Genomic DNA, 22,281 nt, shown 5'->3' on the forward strand with positions numbered 1-22,281 from the left:
TACAGGTCATCTACAACTCAAATATCCTATATAAATGAACCCTACAAAATTTGAAGACTGCAGTATTAAGTGTTTTTCAGTAATAACAGCATGATCACTGTCGCCCTGACTTATAGACAAGAGGCACCAACTGACCAAACATAATCATCCTATGCAGTCTGGCAGCTATAAACGGCTGTCCTATTCAAGCTCAAAAACTATTTTTCGGTTTCAGTGTTACTGTGCACTTGACCTGTACGTGCTGACCCCCAAAACAATAGGGTCTTTTATCCAAGCTTTCATCAGTCATTGTTTGGAAACCATTTCCAAACTTGATTTTACAGTGACCTTGACATGTGACATAATGACCCCAAAAAGAAGTAGTCATCTACTGAACATACTGATATGTTTGACTGCAGCATGTCAAAGTTCTCCCCTTTTATTGGTCAGTTTCTATGTCATTGTGACCTTGACATTTAATCTACTTACCCTTAGACTAATAGGGGTTATCTAATTACCACAAGCAAACACCCTATGAAGTCCGACTACTGTGAGCTCAAGAATTTTTCAGTGACTAATTCAGAACTAAAAGGTCTATCCCAACCTACTAAATGGCATAAAAATTTCATAGCAATTGCCCATTAAATTCCATCTTTCTGATATAATATATTTTATCTAGAAGTCCAATAAACAGCCTTATATATTTTTTTCAATTGCTGCATGGACTTGGATATGAATAAAGTTTAGCAAGCACAATTTTGATAGTTACTGTAATTAATTAACAAATGGAAGTTTAAAACTGTCTACTTCTTTAAAAAAACAAACAAAAATACCCCCCAAAAACATCAAATGAATTTTTCTCGTAAATAAGGAAATCCTGATGAAAGTAAAATAAAAACTCACATACCAAAAGTTTATCTATGAAAATAAAATAAATTAAATTCTGGCCTTCTAAGAAGCACTTTAAGTTTCCTTACCCGATTATGAATGAGCACAGAGTCTAATTTACGTATTTTCGTAAGTTGTGGCTGGCTTTTATCAAAGTCTGAGGCAACCTCAAAGTGTGGTGGCACTCGCTGAGGTTTTGGAGCTTCTAAGACATATAGTGGTGCACGCTGGGGTTGGGGTGCTTCAAGGACATACGACAAACTGTGGGACACAGACCCCTCAGAAATGCCGACATCCGAGCTTTCCTGAGTACAGAAGGTATATGCATGTTCTTTACACAATTAATCAATGATGAAATGAGCCATACAGAATATTGTCCACAGAGATGCAAGTTTTTTAAGTCTTCACGAAAAATCCAGGTTTTCAATTTAATATTACCAGCTAAAAAAAAGTAAATGTCTCTCAATTTTTAATGGATCAACTAAAATCTGAATACCTGTCACACCAAATGAGGCTTTCTGAATACTGAAAACAATTTTCATCATCTGAAGTTTTGGATTACTTACATCTCTGATCGACATATTGTTACTGTCTCATTGACTGGTTCTCAGTCATGCAGAAAAAAGGCTGTAATATTGCCTAGCAAAGAACTGTAGGATTTAGAAGCAGTCTCAAACTTTATTTACCAGTAAGTAATGCTCATTTGTTTCCCATATTTGTCCTTGTATACACTGTCCTGTTGTTTTTTTTTATATTAGGCTAAAAATCATGGCCATGTATGTGTAAACTGCATAAAAGCTGCTGATGTATGCAACAAAATGCAGTTAAGAAGGAAAAGATTTCTACTTGACCATTTCCGCTACTAAAAGCATAACTGAAAAAAATCTAACTGCTTGTATCCACTAAATATCAAAGACAAAATTGGCTATATTAAGTCAGTTTTGTAAAATAGTGGAGTGTAACCTGTGATAGTTTTAAAATGGTGTCTCCACTTTGGGACACAAATTAAGATTGTATTACCTAGACAAATAATTAGTACAAATAGAGAAAATGGTGTCAATTTTGTGTGAATCAAGTAAGTGGTGTATTACCTATAATAAGGCTATTGTACAAATGGTGTAAGTTTTGTGAACGAAGTAAGTAGTTTTTTACCTACAGTTCAAAAGGTTTCAGTTTTGTGAAAAAAAAAAAAGAGTGGTGTATTACCTTTATTGCACATTGACATCCCAAAATATTACATAGAAATAAAAGCTTTGATACCAATAGTAAAATGGCTTCAGTTTCAGAAATAAACTGGATGGTTAGGGGGTTGACTAATAGTACAAATTGTACCAGTTTGGTATAAAAAAAATAAAGGTATGACTGACGAAGTTATCAGTAAGCTTACTTCTCCATTACCAAAGTGATAAATTTGAGAGAAAAAATCTGGAGGTATCTAAATCAAAAAGAAAGGACATGTAAATTAAAGACAAATATGGTTCCTTAAGTTCAAGGGAAACAATTTTTGTACTTGTGATTGAAAGTAAAATGAAAACTTGAAACAATAAATGATAAGTGATGAAAGCTAATACCATAACAAGAGGACCATGATGGTCCTGAATCGCTCACCTCTTCCCACATGACCCAGTTTTGAGTATGACGTCGTTTTTTCTATTATTTGACATAGTGACCTAGTTTTTGAGCTCAAGTGACCCAGTTTTGAACTTGACCTAGATATTATCAAGATAAAAATTCTGACCAATTTTCATGAAGATCCATTGAAAAATTGACCTAGTTTTCGAAGGTACGTGACCCTGTTTTGAAATTTATCTAGATATCATCAAGGTGAACATTCTCACTAATTTTCATGAAGATCTCATGAAAAATATGGCCTCTAGAGAGGTCACAAGGTTTTTCTATTTTTATACCTACTGGCCTAGTTTTTGACCGCATGTGACCCAGTTTCGAAATTGGCCTAGATATCATCAAGGTGAACATTCAGATCAATTTTCATGAAGATCCATTGAAAAATATGGCCTCTAGAGAGGTCAAAAGATTTTTCTAATTTTAGACCTACTGGCCTAGTTTTTGATCGCAGTTGACCCAGTTTCAAACCTGACCTAGATATCATCAAGAACATTCAGACCAACTTTCATACAGATCCCATGAAAAGTATGGTCACAAGGTTTTTTTATTATTTGACCTACTGACCTAGTTTTTGATCACAGTTGACCCAGTTTCAAACTTGACCTACATATCATCAAGATAAACATTCAGACCAACTTTCATACAGATCCCATGAAAAATATGGCCTCTAGAGAGGTCATAACGTTTTTTCATTATTTGACCTACTGACCTACTTTTTATGGAGATCCATTCACAAGTATGGCCTCTAGAGAGGTCACAAGGTTTTTCTATTTTTAGACCTACTGACCTAGTTTTTGACCGCACATGACCCTGTTTCGAACTTGAACTAGATATCATCAAGATGAACATTCAGACCAACTTTCATACAGATCCCATTCAAAAGTATGGCCTCTAAAGAGGTCACAAGATTTTTCTATTTTTAGACCTACTGACCTAGTTTTTGACCGCACGTGACCCACTTTCGAACTTGACCTAGATGTCATCAAGATGAACATTCAGACCAACTTTCATAAAGATCCCATGAAAAATATGGCCTCTAGAGAGGTCACAAGGTTTTTTCTATTATTTGACCTACTGACCTAGTTTTTGAGGCCACGTGACCCACTTTTGAACTTGACCTAGATATCATCAAGGTTAACATTCTGACCAATTTTCATGAAGATCTTATGAAATATATGGCTTCTAGAGAGGTGAAAGGTTTTTCTATTTTTAGACCTACTGACCTAGTTTTTGATGGCACGTGACCCAGTTTCGAACTTGACCTAGATATCATCAAGGGGAACATTCTGACCAATTTTCATTAAGATCCCATGAAAAATGTGACGTCTAGAGTGGTCACAAGCAGAAGTTTACGCATGCACGGACTGACGACGGACGCTACGCGATCTCAAAAGCTCACCTTGTCACTTTGTGACAGGTGAGCTAAAAAAGGTATGTCACACCATATTAATTCTTTGAAAACTGAATAATATAAACTCTCCATCAACAGCAACTTTTTAAGTCACATCCTATACTCCATAAAATATCTAAAATGTTAAAACCAATATAATTTATATACATCTGTGTGATACCTGCAATATGGTGTTACACATCAAATGTATGTGTGAAGTTTACATATCGGTAATCATTTCTAGCAATTAGCTCTACAGTAAAAAGTTTGAGACAAAATTCCTCACCAACCCATGTTAAGCCAACTTGTTTGTAATAAATGCTTACATCTGGGTCCAACAATATAAAGCTGAGTTTTGAGACAATCACGTAATTCTAGCACTTGACTGTCCATTTCTGAGCATAATTTTAAATCTGACCAACGGCTAAGATGCATTTCGAGACTCGAGTCAAAACTCAGTTTTATAACCTTTAACCCTGACTTGTTGCAAAAAAGTTTAAAGTTCCAAAACTTAATGTTATATAATTATGCAAAACTATAATCAGTAAGAAAGGAATTCCATTCTATAAATGCCAACAAAATACTTGAAGAAAAAGAAGCATAAATATAAAATATGAATATAATATCAAATAAAAGTAATACAGATTCTCTGCGCAAATTCTTCAGCCAAAAAGTAAGTCATTTTAATATAAATGAAAGAGATGTCTAAACATGCAAAATGAAATTAAAAAGTTTCAAATCGATCTTCTGACATAAGCTCACCTTTGAAGAAGGAAATCAAAATTTGTATTAGAAAATGAATATAGAAATTGTCATGAAGAGTGACTTACCCTTTCACTTGACAGTGAGCTCTCCTCTAATGGAGGTGAGTGACTGGAGCTCTCTAGTGATGAAGTACACGTTTGTGATGACTCCATTGAACTTTCACTTGGAGGAACTGAATCAGTAGAACTATCCAATAATCTTTCTGGTGACTGACTTGTACGTTCATATATACTGTCTGACGTGACATCGTCAACCACTGCTTCAACAGCAGCTGTTGCTTCTTTTACATTTGCTTTTACCTCCTCACTCACACTTGTTTCATGTATTTTTACAGATTCAGTCTTTACAGTATCTTCCACAGAATCAGACTTTACAGTATCTTGTACTTCCACTTTACTTTCCACTTTATCTTCCATTTTTTCGGTTGTATCTTTTGGTTCAATTATCTTTGGTGTAGGTTTAAGGACACTAAATTCCAGTGATGGAGTGGTAGTCTTTGACTTGTATTCAAGGGAGGGAGGGGTTGACTTTGTCTTGTAGTCTTGTCTTTTCTCCACTGCCGATGTCAACTTCTGGAGATCTGATAAGTTATCTCCTGAAATTTAAGTACTGTAGTGTTCTGCTCTATAAATATTTATATGTTGATTAACCTTTACCCTGTTAAATTTCTAAAATAGATTGGTCTATCATTCAATTAACCTTTACCCTGTTAAATTTCTAAAATAGACTGGTCTATCATTCAATTTGGGCAGTACCATTTATTATTTGAAGGGGTGATAACTGAAAATTTACAGACTGAATAGCGAACAGTGCAGACCATGATCAGCCTGCAAGGACGTGCAGGCTGATCTTGGTCTGCACTGGTCGCAAGACAAAATCACTTGCCGATAGCAGGCTAAGAGTCAAATACTACAATCAATTCTGATAGATGACAAACATATATAGAGGATATTTGTTTCTTTCAGTGTCAGGTGAAAATATCTTTCACAACTGAACACAAGATGCAATATTTTCATGAGTGTCATAGCCACAAATGAAATGTAAGCAGGGCTGAAGCTAGGCTAAGATTTTAGGGAGAAGTCACTTCTCCCTCAGCTAAGGTTAGGGAGAAGTGGCGAGATTTTAGGGAAAATGGGAAAGATTTTAGAACCATGACATGCAAGTTGAAAAAGGAACTAATTATGCTTAATATAAGTTACTATTTTTATTATTTCCTGTCTTTGTTTATTAATTTAAAGTAAATAACAAATTCACTGAAAATGTCAGTGATTTTGTTTTCTTATCATTTTAAACCTTGTGAATCTAATGTGCTTAAACTGCAAATTCAAGTTTTTTTTTCACCCTTGCAATGCTTGCCCAAACCAAGAAAACCCTTTAAATATGAAAAAATTTAAATACAAGAGCTGTCTCCATAGGATGACACATGCCCCCGATGGCACTTTGAATGAATAGTTATGGCCGATGTTAGAGTTTTGGACCTTTGACCTACGAAGCTGGGTCTTGCGCGTGACACGTCGTCTTACTGTGTCACACATTCATGCGTAGTCATTTTAAAATCCATGCATGAATGACAAAGATATGGACCGGATACGGCCATCAATGCACTATCATGAAAAATGACCTTTAACGTCTAAGTGTGACCTTGACCTTTGAGCTACGGACCTGGGTCTTGCGCATGACATGTCGTCTTACTGTGGTACACATTCATGCCAAGTTATTTGAAAATCCATCCATGGATGACAAAGATATGGACTGGACACGCCCATCAATGCACTATCCTTTAACGTCTAAGTGCGACCTTGACCTTTGAGCTACGGACCTTGGTCTTGCGCATGACATGTCGTCTTACTGTGGTACACATTCATGCCAAGTTATTTGAAAATCCATCCATCGATGACAAAGATATGGACCGGACACGCCCATCAATGCACTATCCTTTAAAGTCTAAGTGTGACCTTGACCTTTGAGCTACGGACCTGGGTCTTGCGCGCGACACGTCGTCTTACTGTGGTACACATTCATGCTAAGTTATTTGAAAATCCATCCATCGATGACAATGATATGGACCGGACACGCCCATCAATGCACTATCCTTTAATGTCTAAGTGTAACCTTGACCTTTGAGCTACAGACCTGGGTCTTGCGCGCTACACGTTGTCTTACTGTGGTACATATTCATGCCAAGTTATTTAAAAATCCATCCATCGATGACAAAGATATGGACCGGACACAAAAATTGCGGACAGACTGACAGACCGACAGACGGACAGACGGTTCAAAAACTATATGCCTCCCTTCGGGGGCATAAAAAAAAAGTTAATTCCATATCAGCAAAAAAATAAATCAAGCCCCCAAAGTCAGTGACTTTAAATAACAAGTGTACAGTATGAATTAAATACATGTCAATAGCAGTGACATCACTATGACATCACAAAGAATACACCTCTTCTTTGATCTGCTGGTGTCTCTTTGATATGCTGGTGTCGGCACACATTAAAAGAAACAGTTGTCAAACTCGTTATGGCAGGTGTCAACAATTTGCGTAAATTTCAGTTACGTTATTTTATTCACAGAAAGTGTCAGTGATAATATTATGTTTCTAAAGTTTGGGTTTTGAAAAATACGAGTAAAATTAAGTGGATTAGAGGAAATTACTCGAGCTGGTCACGGTAAGATACTTTCTAAAGGTCAAAAAAGAATGTGTAAGCTTATGTAATATAAATCCCTACTGCTTTGTTTATCAACAGTCAGTTTACAAAACAAGTGTCACCTTTGCACTTCTCCGTAATCTGAAGTAGGCGGAGCTTAAACTATGCTTTCGTGTATTCCAGTCAAGTGTCAACAGGCCGATAGCGGATAACTGGAGGTGTGTCAATAAAAAAATCGGGCGACTTGAATTTCGCTTTGATGTTAGATTAGAGCGAAGTGGGGAGCTACAAAGCGACTATTTCGCTCAAGTCGCTCCCTAGCTCGAGCCCTGGTAAGGTATGAAAGATATTTTGATCTAACATGTAAAACAAACAAAGTTTCTTTTTATTTCATGTTTTGACTTAATTTATCCATTTTATATTGATAAGTGAAAAATATATTTGGTATTTTTCCCTATGAAAATACCAGATATATATTTCACTCTAATATTTTGATAATTCACTGAAAAAAACATGTAATAAATACCAGTATATTGTGAAACACTGTTCACATTTATGAGTCCAGTACCTGGTCTTACTAAATCAAGTGATGTGGTTGTACAAGCATCTTTCCTCAAATTTTCTTTTCATGATCAGTCGAAACCCTGGATGACTCGAGCATTTTGTGACCCTGAGTGAACAGTATTTTACTGTTTGTTTTTTATATGACCCTTTGTTTCACAATAGGTATCACTTTCTCCCTACTAAAACAACACTGAATCCAATCGGCTTCAATTACCTGAATACTCAACAGACAGTTAACTCATCTGACAAACCGAAAGAAGAAGAGTGAACAATATGTATCATACTATATGATGAACTCAGAGAAAAACTTTATTGTAATACTGTAAGTTTTAAGGCAGGTTTTTTCTTTTATAACTTCACACTAAAGAGCTCACCAGAAGGGGAGTTAATGATAATTTCATGTGGCATGGCACCAGTCGTTGATGCTATTGTGAACGATTTGGGTCTGCTTGGTGTATCAATGTCCTCAATCACCAACAGGGGTCGTGAGAGTGTCGGAGAACCTCCACTCACTGTGGCACGACGTTGTTTGGGGTCTGGTTGGACAGGCAATGTGAACTGTGTGAACTGAGGAGACTCGGAGCCACTGCGGAAAACATCATTGTCAGTGTCGTTACCATCATTGGTCTCTCTGCAAAAATAATACAAAGATGAATGAATACTTCATCATTTAAATCTTCTATTCAAGCTTCATTATCTATTGAGTTAACTAAAAAATGCTAATGCAAAGTTATCAACACTTTGTTGCTGCGTCATGAAACTATTGTATGTTCAGAGCCCAGAAGCTACTAGAAAATTCTGTTGGGCTACCAGTGTTTTTTTTCTGGCCAATTTGGGGCCGAAATTGGGCCCCAATCTCAATGGCAAATAGTATGTTTTTTTCCCAATTTCAAAGCTAAAATTCCCAAAGTTACATTTATTGTCTTTTTTTTTCAACTTTTTCAAACAAGACTGAAACCTTCAACATTGGTAACACAAGAGTTTGCTAACTTAATGCATTATGATAACTTACTGTAAAATCATTTAATTTCGTGGGCATGAAATTTTGTGGTTTTAGTCAAAACGGCAGTTTCGTGGGGATATAAATTCGTGGATTTCAATTTATGAACATAAAATGAATGGGAATTTTACTTGTTCATTGGGATTAAATTTCATGGATTGACTCAACCACGAAATCCACGAAAATTAGTCCCCCATGCATATTAATGATTTTACAGTATGGCATTTTTTTCTTAAATGTGACATTTTAATAAAATATAAGGCTTTTAACAATTCCCAATTCAGGCATTTTACGATGCATTTTTCCCAACTGAAAAAGGCCCCAGCCCCATTCCCAAATTAGTCAGAAAAAACACTGACTACAAAGTTCTTTTCTGAGCAAGTCCAACAGGCTACCTTGAAATTCAAGAAAGCTATGTAAATTTGTGTAAATACTTGCAAAATGTGCAGAAACTTAACAGTTATTTAGAAACAAGAAGAAAGATCCTTAGGTGGATGCAAATCAACTGATTTCTGGCAAACTAGAAAACCATATATGTCTACAACAAGAAATAGCTTTAAAAATGATGGTCGGCGAATTGTAATAAGGAAAGAAGTTTATGAATTTTTCATCTAACATTCATCTTTCATCTAACATTTTGCAAAACTAAACACCGCACTTTAACAATTTAAATGGTTCTCTTTTAATTTTTCGCAAAGGTTCCGTAGGGTTGCAATTTTGTTTTGTTTATCCTTAGACGAATAATTACAGCAGTAGTTGGATGAAGATTCATGAAGCGGTTCATGAGAAGAGGTCATTAAACGTGTTTATATTTTTAGCTAAACTGGTCCCTATCCCCATTTGTAACAAAATAGCAGGAGACCTTACGATATTGTTATCGAGTTTGATAAAAAATCCATTACATTTTAGTGGTTAATGCGAAGAAAGGCATATCTACTTTTAGCTATAGTGGTCCCTAATAGGGCCCAAGTTCCTATATAAACAAGCAAATTCGATGAATTGGAATCCCCCGCCAAAAGGGTCAGAGCTGAGGAACGGCAAAAAAATATATCCTGCAAAAAGTTAAGAATGTTACCAAGAAGCAAATAATTTCATTAGTCAAATCAAATTAAAAGAAAATGAATGGTTTGTTTGGGTGGGGGGGGGGGGGGTGGGATACAACAGTTTACATGTTGATTATAAATATTGGTAGAAAACGAAAAAAAAAAAAAAAAAAAAAAAATGGGGGAGGGGGTGAGAGGGAGGGGGTTGACCAATGTAGGTGGTGACCAGGTGTAGGTACACAAACATCACATGTTTTATAATAAATGTGCATGGAAAAGAATGGAAGAAGTTTAATGAAATTCTTTCCAATTGGTTGGTTTGTTATGTACAGATCTGTGGATTTTTAAACAATTAAAGGGCAATAACTAAATGGAAATTGACCAATCGAAAAAAACTTGAATGGCATCGTCGCAGTATCTTGGTTCATGTCTATTTCAAGTTTGATGAAATTCTACCTGCTAGTTACTGAGAAATGGCTGCAGACGGACATTTTTCATTAAATCAAGGGCAATAACTCTGAGGGAAATTGACCTATCAAAAAAAAAAACTTGACGGGCATCAGCGCAGTATCTTGGCTCATGTCTATTTCAAATTTGATGAAATTCTACCTGTTAGTTACTGAGAAATGGCTGCAGACAGACATTTTTTATTAAATCAAGGGCAATAACTCTGAGGGAAATTGACCAATCAAAAAAAAAACTTGACGGGCATCATCGCAGTATGTTGGTTCATGTTTATTTCAAGTTTCATGAAATTCTACCAAGTAGTTACTGAGAAATGGCTGCGGACTGACGGACGGACGGACAACGCCATTTCAATACCCCCCTCCCGATTTCATCGGCGGGGGATAATAAATTTGGAAGAGGACCTTATAATGATGCTCCAGACCAAGTATGACAAAGATCCACCAAGCTGTTCATGAGACGCTGTATAAAGGCATTTCTAGTTTTAGCTCTAGCAGCCCCTAAAAGGGGTCAAATGTCCCAGCTGAACAAAGTTGGCTGCGGGCCTAATAAAGATGCTACAAATCAAGTTTGATTAGAATACATGAGAAAAAATCAATAAAAGGATTTTTTATTTTTTATTTTTATTTATTTCTAAAATAGGCCAACTGATCCCGCTTTAACAAATGCATATTCGCTATTCATGAATCTTTGGACAATGCCGTCACACCTATAAAACAAGAGGACAATGATGGTCCTGAATCGCTCACCTATCCCCACATGACCCAGTGTTGAACTGAGTATGATGTCGTTATTTCTATCATTTGACAAAGTGACCTAGTTTTTCAGCACATGTGACCTAGATATCATCAAGATAAAAAATTCTGACCAATTTTCATGAAGATCCATTGAAAAATATGGCCTCTAGAGAGGTCACAAGGTTTTTCTATTATTTGACCTAATGACCTAGTTTTTGAAGGCACGTGACCCACTTTTAAACTTGACCTAGATATCATCAAGGTGAACATTCTCACCAATTTTCATGAAGATCTCGTGAAAAAATATGGCCTCTAGAAGGTCACAAGGTTTTTCTATTTTTCGACCTACTGACCTAGTTTTTGACGGCACATGACCCAGTTACGAACCTGACCTAGATATCATCAAGCTGAACAGTCTCACCAATTTTCATGAAGATCTCATGAAAAATATGGCCTCTAGAGAGGTCACAAGGTTTTTTCTATTTTTAGACCTACTGACCTAGTTTTTGACCCCACGTGACCCAGTTTCGAACCTGACCTAGAAATCATCAAGATGAACCTTCTGACCAATATTCATGAAGATCTCATGAAAAATATGGCCTCTAGAGAGGTCACAAGGTTTTTCTATTTTTAGATCTACTGACCTAGTTTTTAACCATACGTGACCCAGTTTCGAACTTGATCTAGATATCATCAAGGTGAACATTCTGACCAATTTTCATGAAGATCCATTGAGAAATATGGCCTCTAGAGAGGTCACAAGGTTTTTCTATTTTTAGACCTACTGACCTAGTTTTTGATCCCACATGACCCAGTATCGAACTTGACCTAGATATCATCAAGGTGAACATTTTGACCAATATTCATGAAGATCTCATGAAAAATATGGCCTCTAGAGAGGTCACAAGGTTTTTCTATTTTTAGATCTACTGACCTAGTTTTTACCCCCACGTGACCCAGTTTCGAACTTGACCTAGATATCATCAAGCTGAACATTCGACCAATTTTCATGAAGATCCATTGAGAAATATGGCCTCTAGAGAGGTCACAAGGTTTTTCTATTTTTAAACCTAATGACCTAGTTTTTGACCCCACGTGACCCAGTTTCGAACTTGACCTAGATATCATCAAGGTGAACATTCTGACCAATATTCATGAAGATCTCATGAAAAATATGGCCTCTAGAGAGGTCACAAGGTTTTTCTATTTTTAGACCTACTGACCTAGTTTTTGACCCCACGTGACCAGTTTCGAACTTGACCTAGATATCATCAAGGTGAACATTCTGACCAACATTCATGAAGATCTCATGAAAAATATGGCCTCTAGAGAGGTCACAAGGTTTTTCTATTTTTAGATCTACTGACCTCGTTTTTAACCACACGTGACCCAGTTTCGAACTTGATCTAGATATCATCAAGGTGAACATTCTGACCAATTTTCATGAAGATCCATTGAGAAATATGGCCTCTAGAGAGGTCACAAGGTTTTTCTATTTTTAGACCTACTGACCTAGTTTTTGATCCAACATGACCCAGTATCGAACTTGACCTGATATCATCAAGGTGAAACATTCTGACCAATATTCATGAAGATCTCATGAAAAATATGGCCTTAGAGAGGTCACAAGGTTTTTCTATTTTTAGATCTACTGACCTAGTTTTTACCCCCACGTGACCCAGTTTCGAACTTGACCTAGATATCATCAAGCTGAACATTCTGACCAATTTTCATGAAGATCCATTGAGAAATATGGCCTCTAGAGAGGTCACAAGGTTTTTCTATTTTTAGACATAATGACCTAGTTTTTGAACCCACGTGACCCAGTTTCGAACTTGACCTAGATATCATCAAGGTGAACATTCTGACCAATATTCATGAAGATCTCATGAAAAATATGGCCTCTAGGGAGGTCACAAGGTTTTTCTATTTTTAGACCTACTGACCTAGTTTTTGACCCCACGTGACCCAGTTTCGAACTTGACCTAGATATCATCAAGGTGAACATTCTGACCAACATTCATGAAGATCTCATGAAAAATATGGCCTCTAGAGAGGTCACAAGGTTTTTCTATTTTTAGACCTACTGACCTAGTTTTTGACCCCACGTGACCCAGTTTCGAACTTGACCTAGATATCATCAAGGTGAACATCCTGACCAATTTTCATGAAGATCTTGTGAAATATATGGCCTCTAGAGAGGTCACAAGGTTTTTCTATTTTTAGACCTACTGACCTAGTTTTTGATGGCACGTGACCCAGTTTCGAACTTGACCAAGATATCATCAAGGTGAACATTCTGACCAATTTTCATAAAGATCCCATGAAAAATGTGACCTCTAGAGTGGTCACAAGCAAAAGTTTACGGACGCACGCACGCACGCACGGACGCACGGACGGACGGACGACGGATGACGGACGCCGCGCGATCACAAAAGCTCACCTTGTCACTTTGTGACAGGTGAGCTAAAAAGTGAAGGTCAAGCAAAACATATAATTGTAACTATTTCAATATTTCTGTTTCATAAGCAAAGTTTGACCGTAGTCATATCACACAGATGCACCTTCATTTCAGTGTAATGAGATTCAGTCATTATATACAGAACAGAACAGAACAGAATTTATTGATTTAAGCATACAAGCTCATCATCATAACACCAATATGACAGTCACAATAAATCATGTATAAATCATAAATATAGGTGCATGTAATAATTACAATCACATTATAAATGATAATAAACAAGCAAATTCGATGAATTGGTATCCCCCGCCGAAAGGGTTTGTGGTGAGGAATGGCAAAAAGATATATCCGGCAAAAAGTTAAGGATGTTAATAAGAAGCAAATAATTTCATTAGTCAAAATCAATTTAACAGAAAACAAATGTTTAATTAAAGAGTACATAATAAATGTATGATACTTTGATCCTGACTTAAGAATTTATTTTGAATGGGATATGCTTACTGTAATAAGCTTAGCTTTTAAAATTAAATGCAGTTATTGAAAATGTGAGCTTGAAGTTTAACTGGAATGAAATATTGTCTTTGAGTGGTTTGGCACCAGGTGTTGCTGTTTTTACATGTACATTTGAACTTAAAGATCAGATGTCCTTAAGAGAACACAGGTAAGATATCTTGAAACGGCTGAGGGCAAGGTTTGTGCAGTCACAACTTAACATGTTGAAGGTTTGAACATTTAAAAAAAAAAAAAAAAAAGGAATGGAAATATATATATCTATATATAGATATATGTATATATTTATTTTTTTAGGGGGTGGGGGTGCAGGGGAATGGGAGAGGAAACAAAATTTCACATGTTGATTATAAATATTGATTGAAAATTAAAAATTAAAAAAAAAAAAGGTAAAAAGGGTGAAGTTGGAGTGGGGTGGGGGTGGGGGGGGGGGGGGCAGGGGCAGAGGCATGATCAGGGGTGGGCATGACTGGATGGGGAAGTGAGGTGGGGGAATGGTACAACTTGGAAGGTTTGAAAAAAATCTAAAATAAGAAATGAAAAAAACAAATTTTTTTTTTGGGGGGGGGGGGAGGGGGTGTGACCAAGGCAAGTGGGTGACCAGGTGTGGGTGCGCAACTTAAAATGTTTATAATAAATGTTCACAGAAAAGAATGAAAGAAATTTAGCCAAATGGTAAGTTTGTAATGTACAAATATGTGGATTTTTAGACAATTAAAGGGCAATAACTCTGAAGTTACAAAAAGAAATCCTTACAAAATTGTCTGTGCACAACCACATTATAGTGCTCTAAATTCTGTTAAAGTTTCATTAGTTCTAGGTCAAATATGTCAAAGTTATGATGCAGAAATTGGCATATCTATAGATCTATAGTACCCTATATAGTTAACACTAGAAACTTCTAAGGGCCATAACTCTGGTGTTACTTGGGCAATCTGTCTGAAACTTGATGGGCCCCATAACCTCATAGTGGTGAACATGTATATGAAGTTTGTTTGAAAAAAATCTAAAATAAGGAATGAATTTTTTTTTTTTTTTTTTTGGGGTGTGTGGGGGGGGTCAGGGGATAAGGGGGAGGAGTGTGTGATCAAGGTAAGGGGGTGACCAGGTGTGGGTACACAACTTCACATGTTTACAATAAATGTTCATGGAAAAGAATGAAAGAAATTTAATGAAACTGTACCAAATGGTAAGTTTGTTATGTACAAATATGTGGATTTTTATACAATTAAAGGGCAATAACTCTTAATTTACGAATAAATCCAAATGAAATTGTGTGTACACAACCACATTATGGTGATCTAAATTCTGTTTAAGTTTCATAGTTCTAGGTCAAATATATCAAAAGTTATGATGCAGAAATTGCCATATTTATAGTACCCTATATAGTTAACACTAGAAACATCTAAGGGCCATAACTCTGGTGTTACTTAGGCAATCTGACTAAAACTTGACGGGCCGCAAGAACTCATTGTGGTGAACACGTATATGAAGTTTTAAATAAATATTCCCAACCATTTCCTAGATATGGCTCCGGACGGACGGACGGACGGACGGACGGAAAGACGGAAAGACGGAAGGACGGACGGACGGACGGAAAGACGGACGGACGGACGGACGACGCCAAAACTATATCCCTCCGACTTTCGTCGGGGGATAATAATACATATCGAGAGTGATTCTATACAGAACAAACATAAGTCAAGCGTTCTTACGTATTCAAAGTATCATTTCTGAGTTTAAAACTTTTGATACAATATAGTGCCAGTTTTGTCAACAAACTTTTGTTTTCTGAGTTTAACAAAGATACCAATTTGTACATACTAGGTCGAGTTGTATAAAACCTCTGAATATACATATTTCTAATCTGAGTATACAATGGACATTCTAATATGAAGTGATACTCATCTTCCAAAGCATTTAAATTGCATAAAATACATATTCGTTGGTTCCTTTCTATATTTCTATGGCGCCCAGTTTCAATATATAAGTTATGAGAATTTAATCTTATATTATATATTATTATATTAATATAATATTATACAGCATATATGTAATAAAACAGATTTCAACTGAGTTCAATATTTGCATACCATACTAAAGAAAAATATTCATATATAATAAATCAGTTAAATAATTTATATTTTTTATTTATTTTGTTGGGTTGTTGGGTTTAAGGTCGCACCGACACAATTTTAGGTCATATGGCGACTTTCCAGCTTTAATGGTGGAGGAAGACCCCAGGTGCCCCTCCGTACATAATTTCATCACGAGCGGGCACCTGGGTAGAACCACCGACCTTCCGTAAGCCAGCTGGATGGCTTCCTCACGTGAAGAATTCTACGCCTCAAATGAGGTTTCGAACCCACATCGATGATAAATAATTTATAACAAATATATCAAAGCAAACAAGTACTCATTTTAATATGCAATCTGAATAAGTCACAAAAGCAAGAAACCTTTTCATATACAGACGACAATTGTAACAAGGAAAATCTTTTAAAAAGCACTTCTCTACATAAAAGACTCTTATCACACCCTTATTCATGTGATACGCAGACCGTATTCAGCTCTTTCTTTCTTTAATTTGATATATGTTGGTATTTGAACAGGTTTTTATCATATTTATTAAACTTACTTATCATTTTGAGATATATCAATATTCTTGCTAAATATACTGAGCCAAAGTTAGCTTTAAAACCGTGAACAACGTCGTTTAGGATAAACGCTTTGTCTACATTTCACTCAACGTAGCACAATCAACAGAGTGAAAGAAATTGACACTCTCGTCCAATCAGGCAGAGTGTTGCATAAATCTTCCATTTTGATAAATTATCTATAATGCGTTATCAAGTAGCTTGATTTGCAAACTGAAGTCACGTGGCATATAGGTAACGAAAACGAATTTAGACGGCGTCGCCGAAAAAAAAAGCACGCAGTAAAGAGACTAAGATAATTATAAACAAGAGAACCGCCTTGCGGGTGCAGACGCTCATCTGATTCTCTGTATAATAGAAATATTGTCCTACCCATGATTTTCTAAGTCCAAAAGGGGCCATAATCATACATGCCATAATTTTTCAGGACCTTTCCGGGATTCTGAGTTAAAATTTCCAGGATTTTTACCCTTTGTCCAGGACATACACCGTGACATTAGTATTCGTCTGTTTCATGCATAAATATCATAAAATTACCTGCAGTTTCCGGAGATAAACATTGTTCCCTCGCTTAGGAATAATTTGCTGAAAATGTCGTCTAGCTTTCTAAGGGAGGTAAATAGGTTCATTCACGTCTATAGTTCGGCACGTGAATTGGTTGCGTTCCCGAGGTGAACTGAATTAGGATTGCTACATAAGAAGAACTAACCTGGTCATCGTGATTTAGAATCCAGCTTATTTGGTATCATTTTTATGCTTAAACGGTTATCTAATCATTAATAAAATGGAATCCTCAAAGGAATAAAATAAATCTTGTAGATAAAATCGATATAAAATATTTCGGGTTGGGTCAATTTTCATGGATCGGTCGGCAAATGCATTCAATAGTCAAAAGTTTAATTTAGTATATGTGTGACAATCAATCTACATTTTGAAAGATTACTACCTTTTAAAATAATTATCGTTTAATTGACCGTTATCAGCCATTTCTTCCAATCAAGGCTACATGTAGCTTCACCGCCTACGTGCTAAAAACAACGAGATTTTCGGCTATTGTTCCTAATATTAAATGATCATAAAACTGTTATTGATTGCATAATTTTGTCAATTCATAATCAGGGTCATCAAAATAGCCGACTGTAAATTAATCTGGGTCATCAAAAGATCGCAGGGCGCGAGACCAAAAAAACTAGTTTTTTGGGAGGTTATTTTTGTTTTCTGTATTTTTAATTTTCCGGGACATTTCAACACTGTCCGGGACACCGGGACGAGTATGTGATTTCCGGGACAATCCCGGACAATCCGGGACGTATGACATGTATGGCCATAATTCTTGCAAAAAACAATGTAGACTGTTGCTGTGCAGAGTCAGCTTTTAATGGCGAACAACTGCTCCAAGTTTAAAGCAATAGCTTTGACCATTAAGGAGAAAAGTTTACCTAAACACAAAACTTAACAAAGAAATCCGATATTTTCTAAATCCAAAAGGGGCCATAATTCTTGCAAAAAGCAGGAAAGAGTTATGGTTCTTGCTGTACAGAGTCAGCTATTGATGGTGAACAAGTGTTGCAAGTTTTAAAGCAATAGCTTTGATAGTTTCGGAGAAAAGCTGACCTAAACATAAAACTTAACCAGGCAACACTGATGCTTACGCAGATGCCGACCAAGTGATGACAATAACTCATCATTTTTTTAAAAAAAAATCAGATGAGCTAAAAATTGGCAAATTGGTATCAAAAGCTACAGAGTATTTAAGACAGACCTAAGTTCTGATTTGTGAATACTCGGTGAACTTAAGAGAAAGTAGGAGACTTCATTTACTCATTTTTTTTTCTTTTTCTGATACCACCTTTTCAACTTAGAAGCCTGAATCAAACAGAATTATTTATTTATATTAAATCGTTTATAACAAAAATTGCATTTGATGTTGTAAGAAAAATTAACTGGCATGTTTACTTAATGATAACATTATTTTTCAATAACTGAACCTGAGAAAAATTTCAAATTCAAATTTTTAAAATTTTTTTTGGATTTAACGTCGCACCGACACATGATAGGTCATATGGCGACTTTCCAGCTTTAATGGTGGAGGAAGACCCCAGGTGCCCCTCCGTGCATTATTTCATCACGAGTGGGCACCTGTGTAGAACCACCGACCTTCCGTAAGCCAGCTGGATGGCTTCCTCACATGAAGAATTCAATGCCCCGAGTGAGGCTCGAACCCACATCGATGAGGGGCAAGTGATTTGAAGTCAGCGACCTTAACCACTCGGCCACAGAGGCACCTCAAATTCAAATACTTTCTCTTCTAAACTGCAATGAAAAATTCAAGGAAGAAAACAAGGAGCTGCGCTCAATAAACGCTTGATGCCCCCAGTGGCATCCTTGCCGATAGAGTTTGCACCTAAGTCCAAAACGAGGTCAAGGTCAAGGTCAAACTGAGGTCAGGTGATGTTTGAAGATGAGGAATGGTCACAGTTTACATCTGTATTAGTATCAAGTCATTCTAGTAAGGGGTATTTATGCTTGACGAAACGGTCCCATTTGGTTAACCTCGTACAGACGGACGAACGGACGGACAGGCGGACAGGACAATCACTATATGCCTCCCGCATCAGTAGATGCTGGGGGCATAAAAAGCAAGTAATGATTATTGTCTGACCTTATATTAAGTTTTGCCTTTCATTTAGCTGCAGTATACATGTACATGTTCTAAGCAGATATTGCCAAACAAACCAAAATTGCCAAAATTAACAGATTTCTGAAACCCTTTAATTTTCTTTAATAATTAACAGTTCCTGAAGTTCTGAAATCTGCTACATCGTCCATCTAATGCTTCAGCGCTGCTGTCAGTCACTTGTCTTTACTTATCTCTTTTACAGTTCAAAAAGACAAGAGTACATTTAACAATCTTACTAGGGATTAAAAGCTCCAAAAGGCCCTATTTACCTAAGACTGGCAACTTTTTATTGCATTTTATCTGCAGCTCATCCGAGGACAAACATAAGAAATTGTGAAATTGACATTTTCATCATTTCCAAAACAGTATATTTATAAGATATGTCATCAGAATTTTCACAAAATAAACTAAAAAGGTTAATATTTCATGTTAGACCTTGAGATGAAAAAACCATGTCACATTTCATCAGTAGATAAAAATATTAACAAAGATATAATATCCAAAGGAGGAAGTTGAAACACAGATCTAAGTGATATGTGTACCTAAATTACTTATTCTCAAGTCACACTGCTCTTTTCATTTAATAGATTAGCTTACATCTACATATTTTATCTTCATAAGTTCATTGCGGATGTATGTAAAATGCAGCATGGACGCAAAATGTGACTTAAGCAAACCCTGAAATTAATTTCCAATTATAAAGGAATTCCAATCCCCTAATTTTTCCTTTTTATGTCATTTCAACACTATTTCAGTAATCCAAACTGTGTATAAATTCTTCCTACTGTTATGCCAGTTATAAAGATTTATTTTACATTAAACTGTTTTGCAAATTATGCTCCATCAACATGTCATACTTCACTGGACATCAATAACAATTCATCCAAACTTATCATAGTGTCTGTCCCTTGCTAATATAAGGAGAAAAAAATACATATCATCAGTGGTACATCTGTCCTAATGTAACGCATCAATTACATCTCAATAAAATACCTCAGTTGCCTTAATGTAAATCACTGTATCTAAGATACAACTACAAGTCTCCAACAGGCTCTTCCTTGTAAAACAACTTAAGGTGAAAAAAATTAATCTTAAACAATTAGGGATTTTTCCCCAAATATTCCCCTTCTCTTCTTATATCAATTTATTTAAGCCTGATTGTAAAGAAATGACTGTAAAAAAACAGTATCAATCTGGTATGAATCGCTCTTGAGTCCACTTCTTTTTCTAGTGCTGGTGACAAATGTCTGTTGTGACCCAAGCGGATTTTGAACCAGAGACCTCAGATCTACCTGGCCACTATTTCCCCTTTTATATTTACATTTCATTATATCAATGCTCGGTTTACAAAATGCTCATTAACAAGAATGTAAACAACATGATTAATTGATTAGAAGGAATACTTCCTGTAGTTAAAATTCCCCAAATTATTAATTAAGCAAAATAATGATGAAGTTTAACTCTCACAGTTGCAATAAGCTAACAAACACTCTTTAGTAAAACACAATGGTTTTTGTATAATATTCCAAAAAAACTATAACACTACCCACTCTCATTTTTTCACCACTCACAAAACCTATAAACATGTGATAGTAAATATTGTATCACAACATATCTATAAGGTTATGAACTATAGGATGATAAACAGAAACATATTTTCTTGCTAAGTCAAAACATATGTAAAGAAATTACGAGCAATAATAAGTAATAATTCTCACATGAAACTGTTAACTTCCTACTGACAAACCATCAATCTGTCTATAAGCAAGGTGATTGTAGTACTACAAATATGCAAGGTGAAGAAAGTACTTTCATACTGTCCCACATATTTCCTTGTTTTAATGGGGCAAATTTCATACTTCACAGCACTGAATAGATTTTCTTTTACTTCAGCATTATAAGGACAGTCTTAAGAAACTGCATAATTACTGAAAAAAAAAAAAAAACAATAATATTTCAACTTACTGAATTAAAAAAAACTTTCAAGTGTGTAAAAGAGACACAATTTTTCCTCCTACTCCCAACTTTTTAACAAAACAGCAAACCTATCTTAAGCTTTTGAAAATATTTTTAGGATATTGTATTTTTTCTACATTTATTACCCTAGATTAAACTAGCCCAGAGACTAACATTAAGGTAGAACTGTAGTGCAAATCGAGGTCCATGGGCAAAGTCGAGATTTTCCTTTTGTTTTTAAACATCTGCCCCCACCTCCTCTCCAGTCCCAGTTATAGAGAGGGTAATCATTCGTACAATTTTGAATCCCTACCAATAAACCAGATTTGGTTGCAGTCTATCAGTTAATAACTACATCTTAGGGTCCCATCTGCAATGATTTTTACACATTTAAATTCCTACCACTTGTGGATGCTTTGAGTTAAACTATTAAACTAGGGAAATACTTTATCAATTTCAGGTCCCTAGCAAGCCAGTGTATGAGACTGTAGCATACACCCATGGCAAGATTTCTGATAAGAACATAATATTTTCATAAAACTACACCAATACATATCTCTCAACCGATTAAACATCCCCATATTGATCAAAAGATTTATTTAATCATTAAAGAAAGTGAACTTAGATTATGTGAAGCAGCTGACCTTATTTACATATTATTCAATAATCCCACAACCAGGAAGATATGAAGCCATTAAAGAATAATAAATATCTACTTCATACACCATGTAAATACTGCTAAAGAAAATGATATATTACAACAGAAATTCTGTTTTATAATGTTTTGCAACTCTTTCAATGGTCATAGCACACTAGTTTATTCATAGAAAACTATTCAGTACACTGGCGCACACTAAAATGCTTTGTAAATGAAAAATTCTCAAGAAACTTTAGGTCCTTGAAAATATA

At 35.8% G+C, this 22,281-nt stretch overlaps 1 protein-coding gene across 3 annotated transcripts in view; it reads right to left on the reverse strand.

Annotated features, from left to right (window-relative positions):
* Nucleotides 1-22,281, reverse strand: part of LOC123552635 (CNK3/IPCEF1 fusion protein-like) — an 85,125-nt gene that overhangs the window by 34,156 nt on the left and 28,688 nt on the right. For 2 of the 3 annotated variants that reach the window (XR_008370469.1, XM_053540279.1), the window contains exons 9-11: nucleotides 8,235-8,491; nucleotides 4,714-5,243; nucleotides 957-1,172 (exon numbers count right to left, since the gene is read on the reverse strand). Coding sequence is in view for 2 of the 3 variants with exons in the window: in XM_053540279.1 (XP_053396254.1) it covers nucleotides 957-1,172; nucleotides 4,714-5,243; nucleotides 8,235-8,491 (1,003 nt within the window). In the remaining variant the exon portion in view is untranslated. The remainder of the gene's footprint in view (nucleotides 1-956; nucleotides 1,173-4,713; nucleotides 5,244-8,234; nucleotides 8,492-22,281) is intronic. The other variant, XM_053540280.1, reaches the window with a different exon arrangement.

This window comes from Mercenaria mercenaria, chromosome 4 (genome assembly GCF_021730395.1).
Source record: "Mercenaria mercenaria strain notata chromosome 4, MADL_Memer_1, whole genome shotgun sequence".
NCBI lineage: Eukaryota > Metazoa > Mollusca > Bivalvia > Venerida > Veneridae > Mercenaria > Mercenaria mercenaria.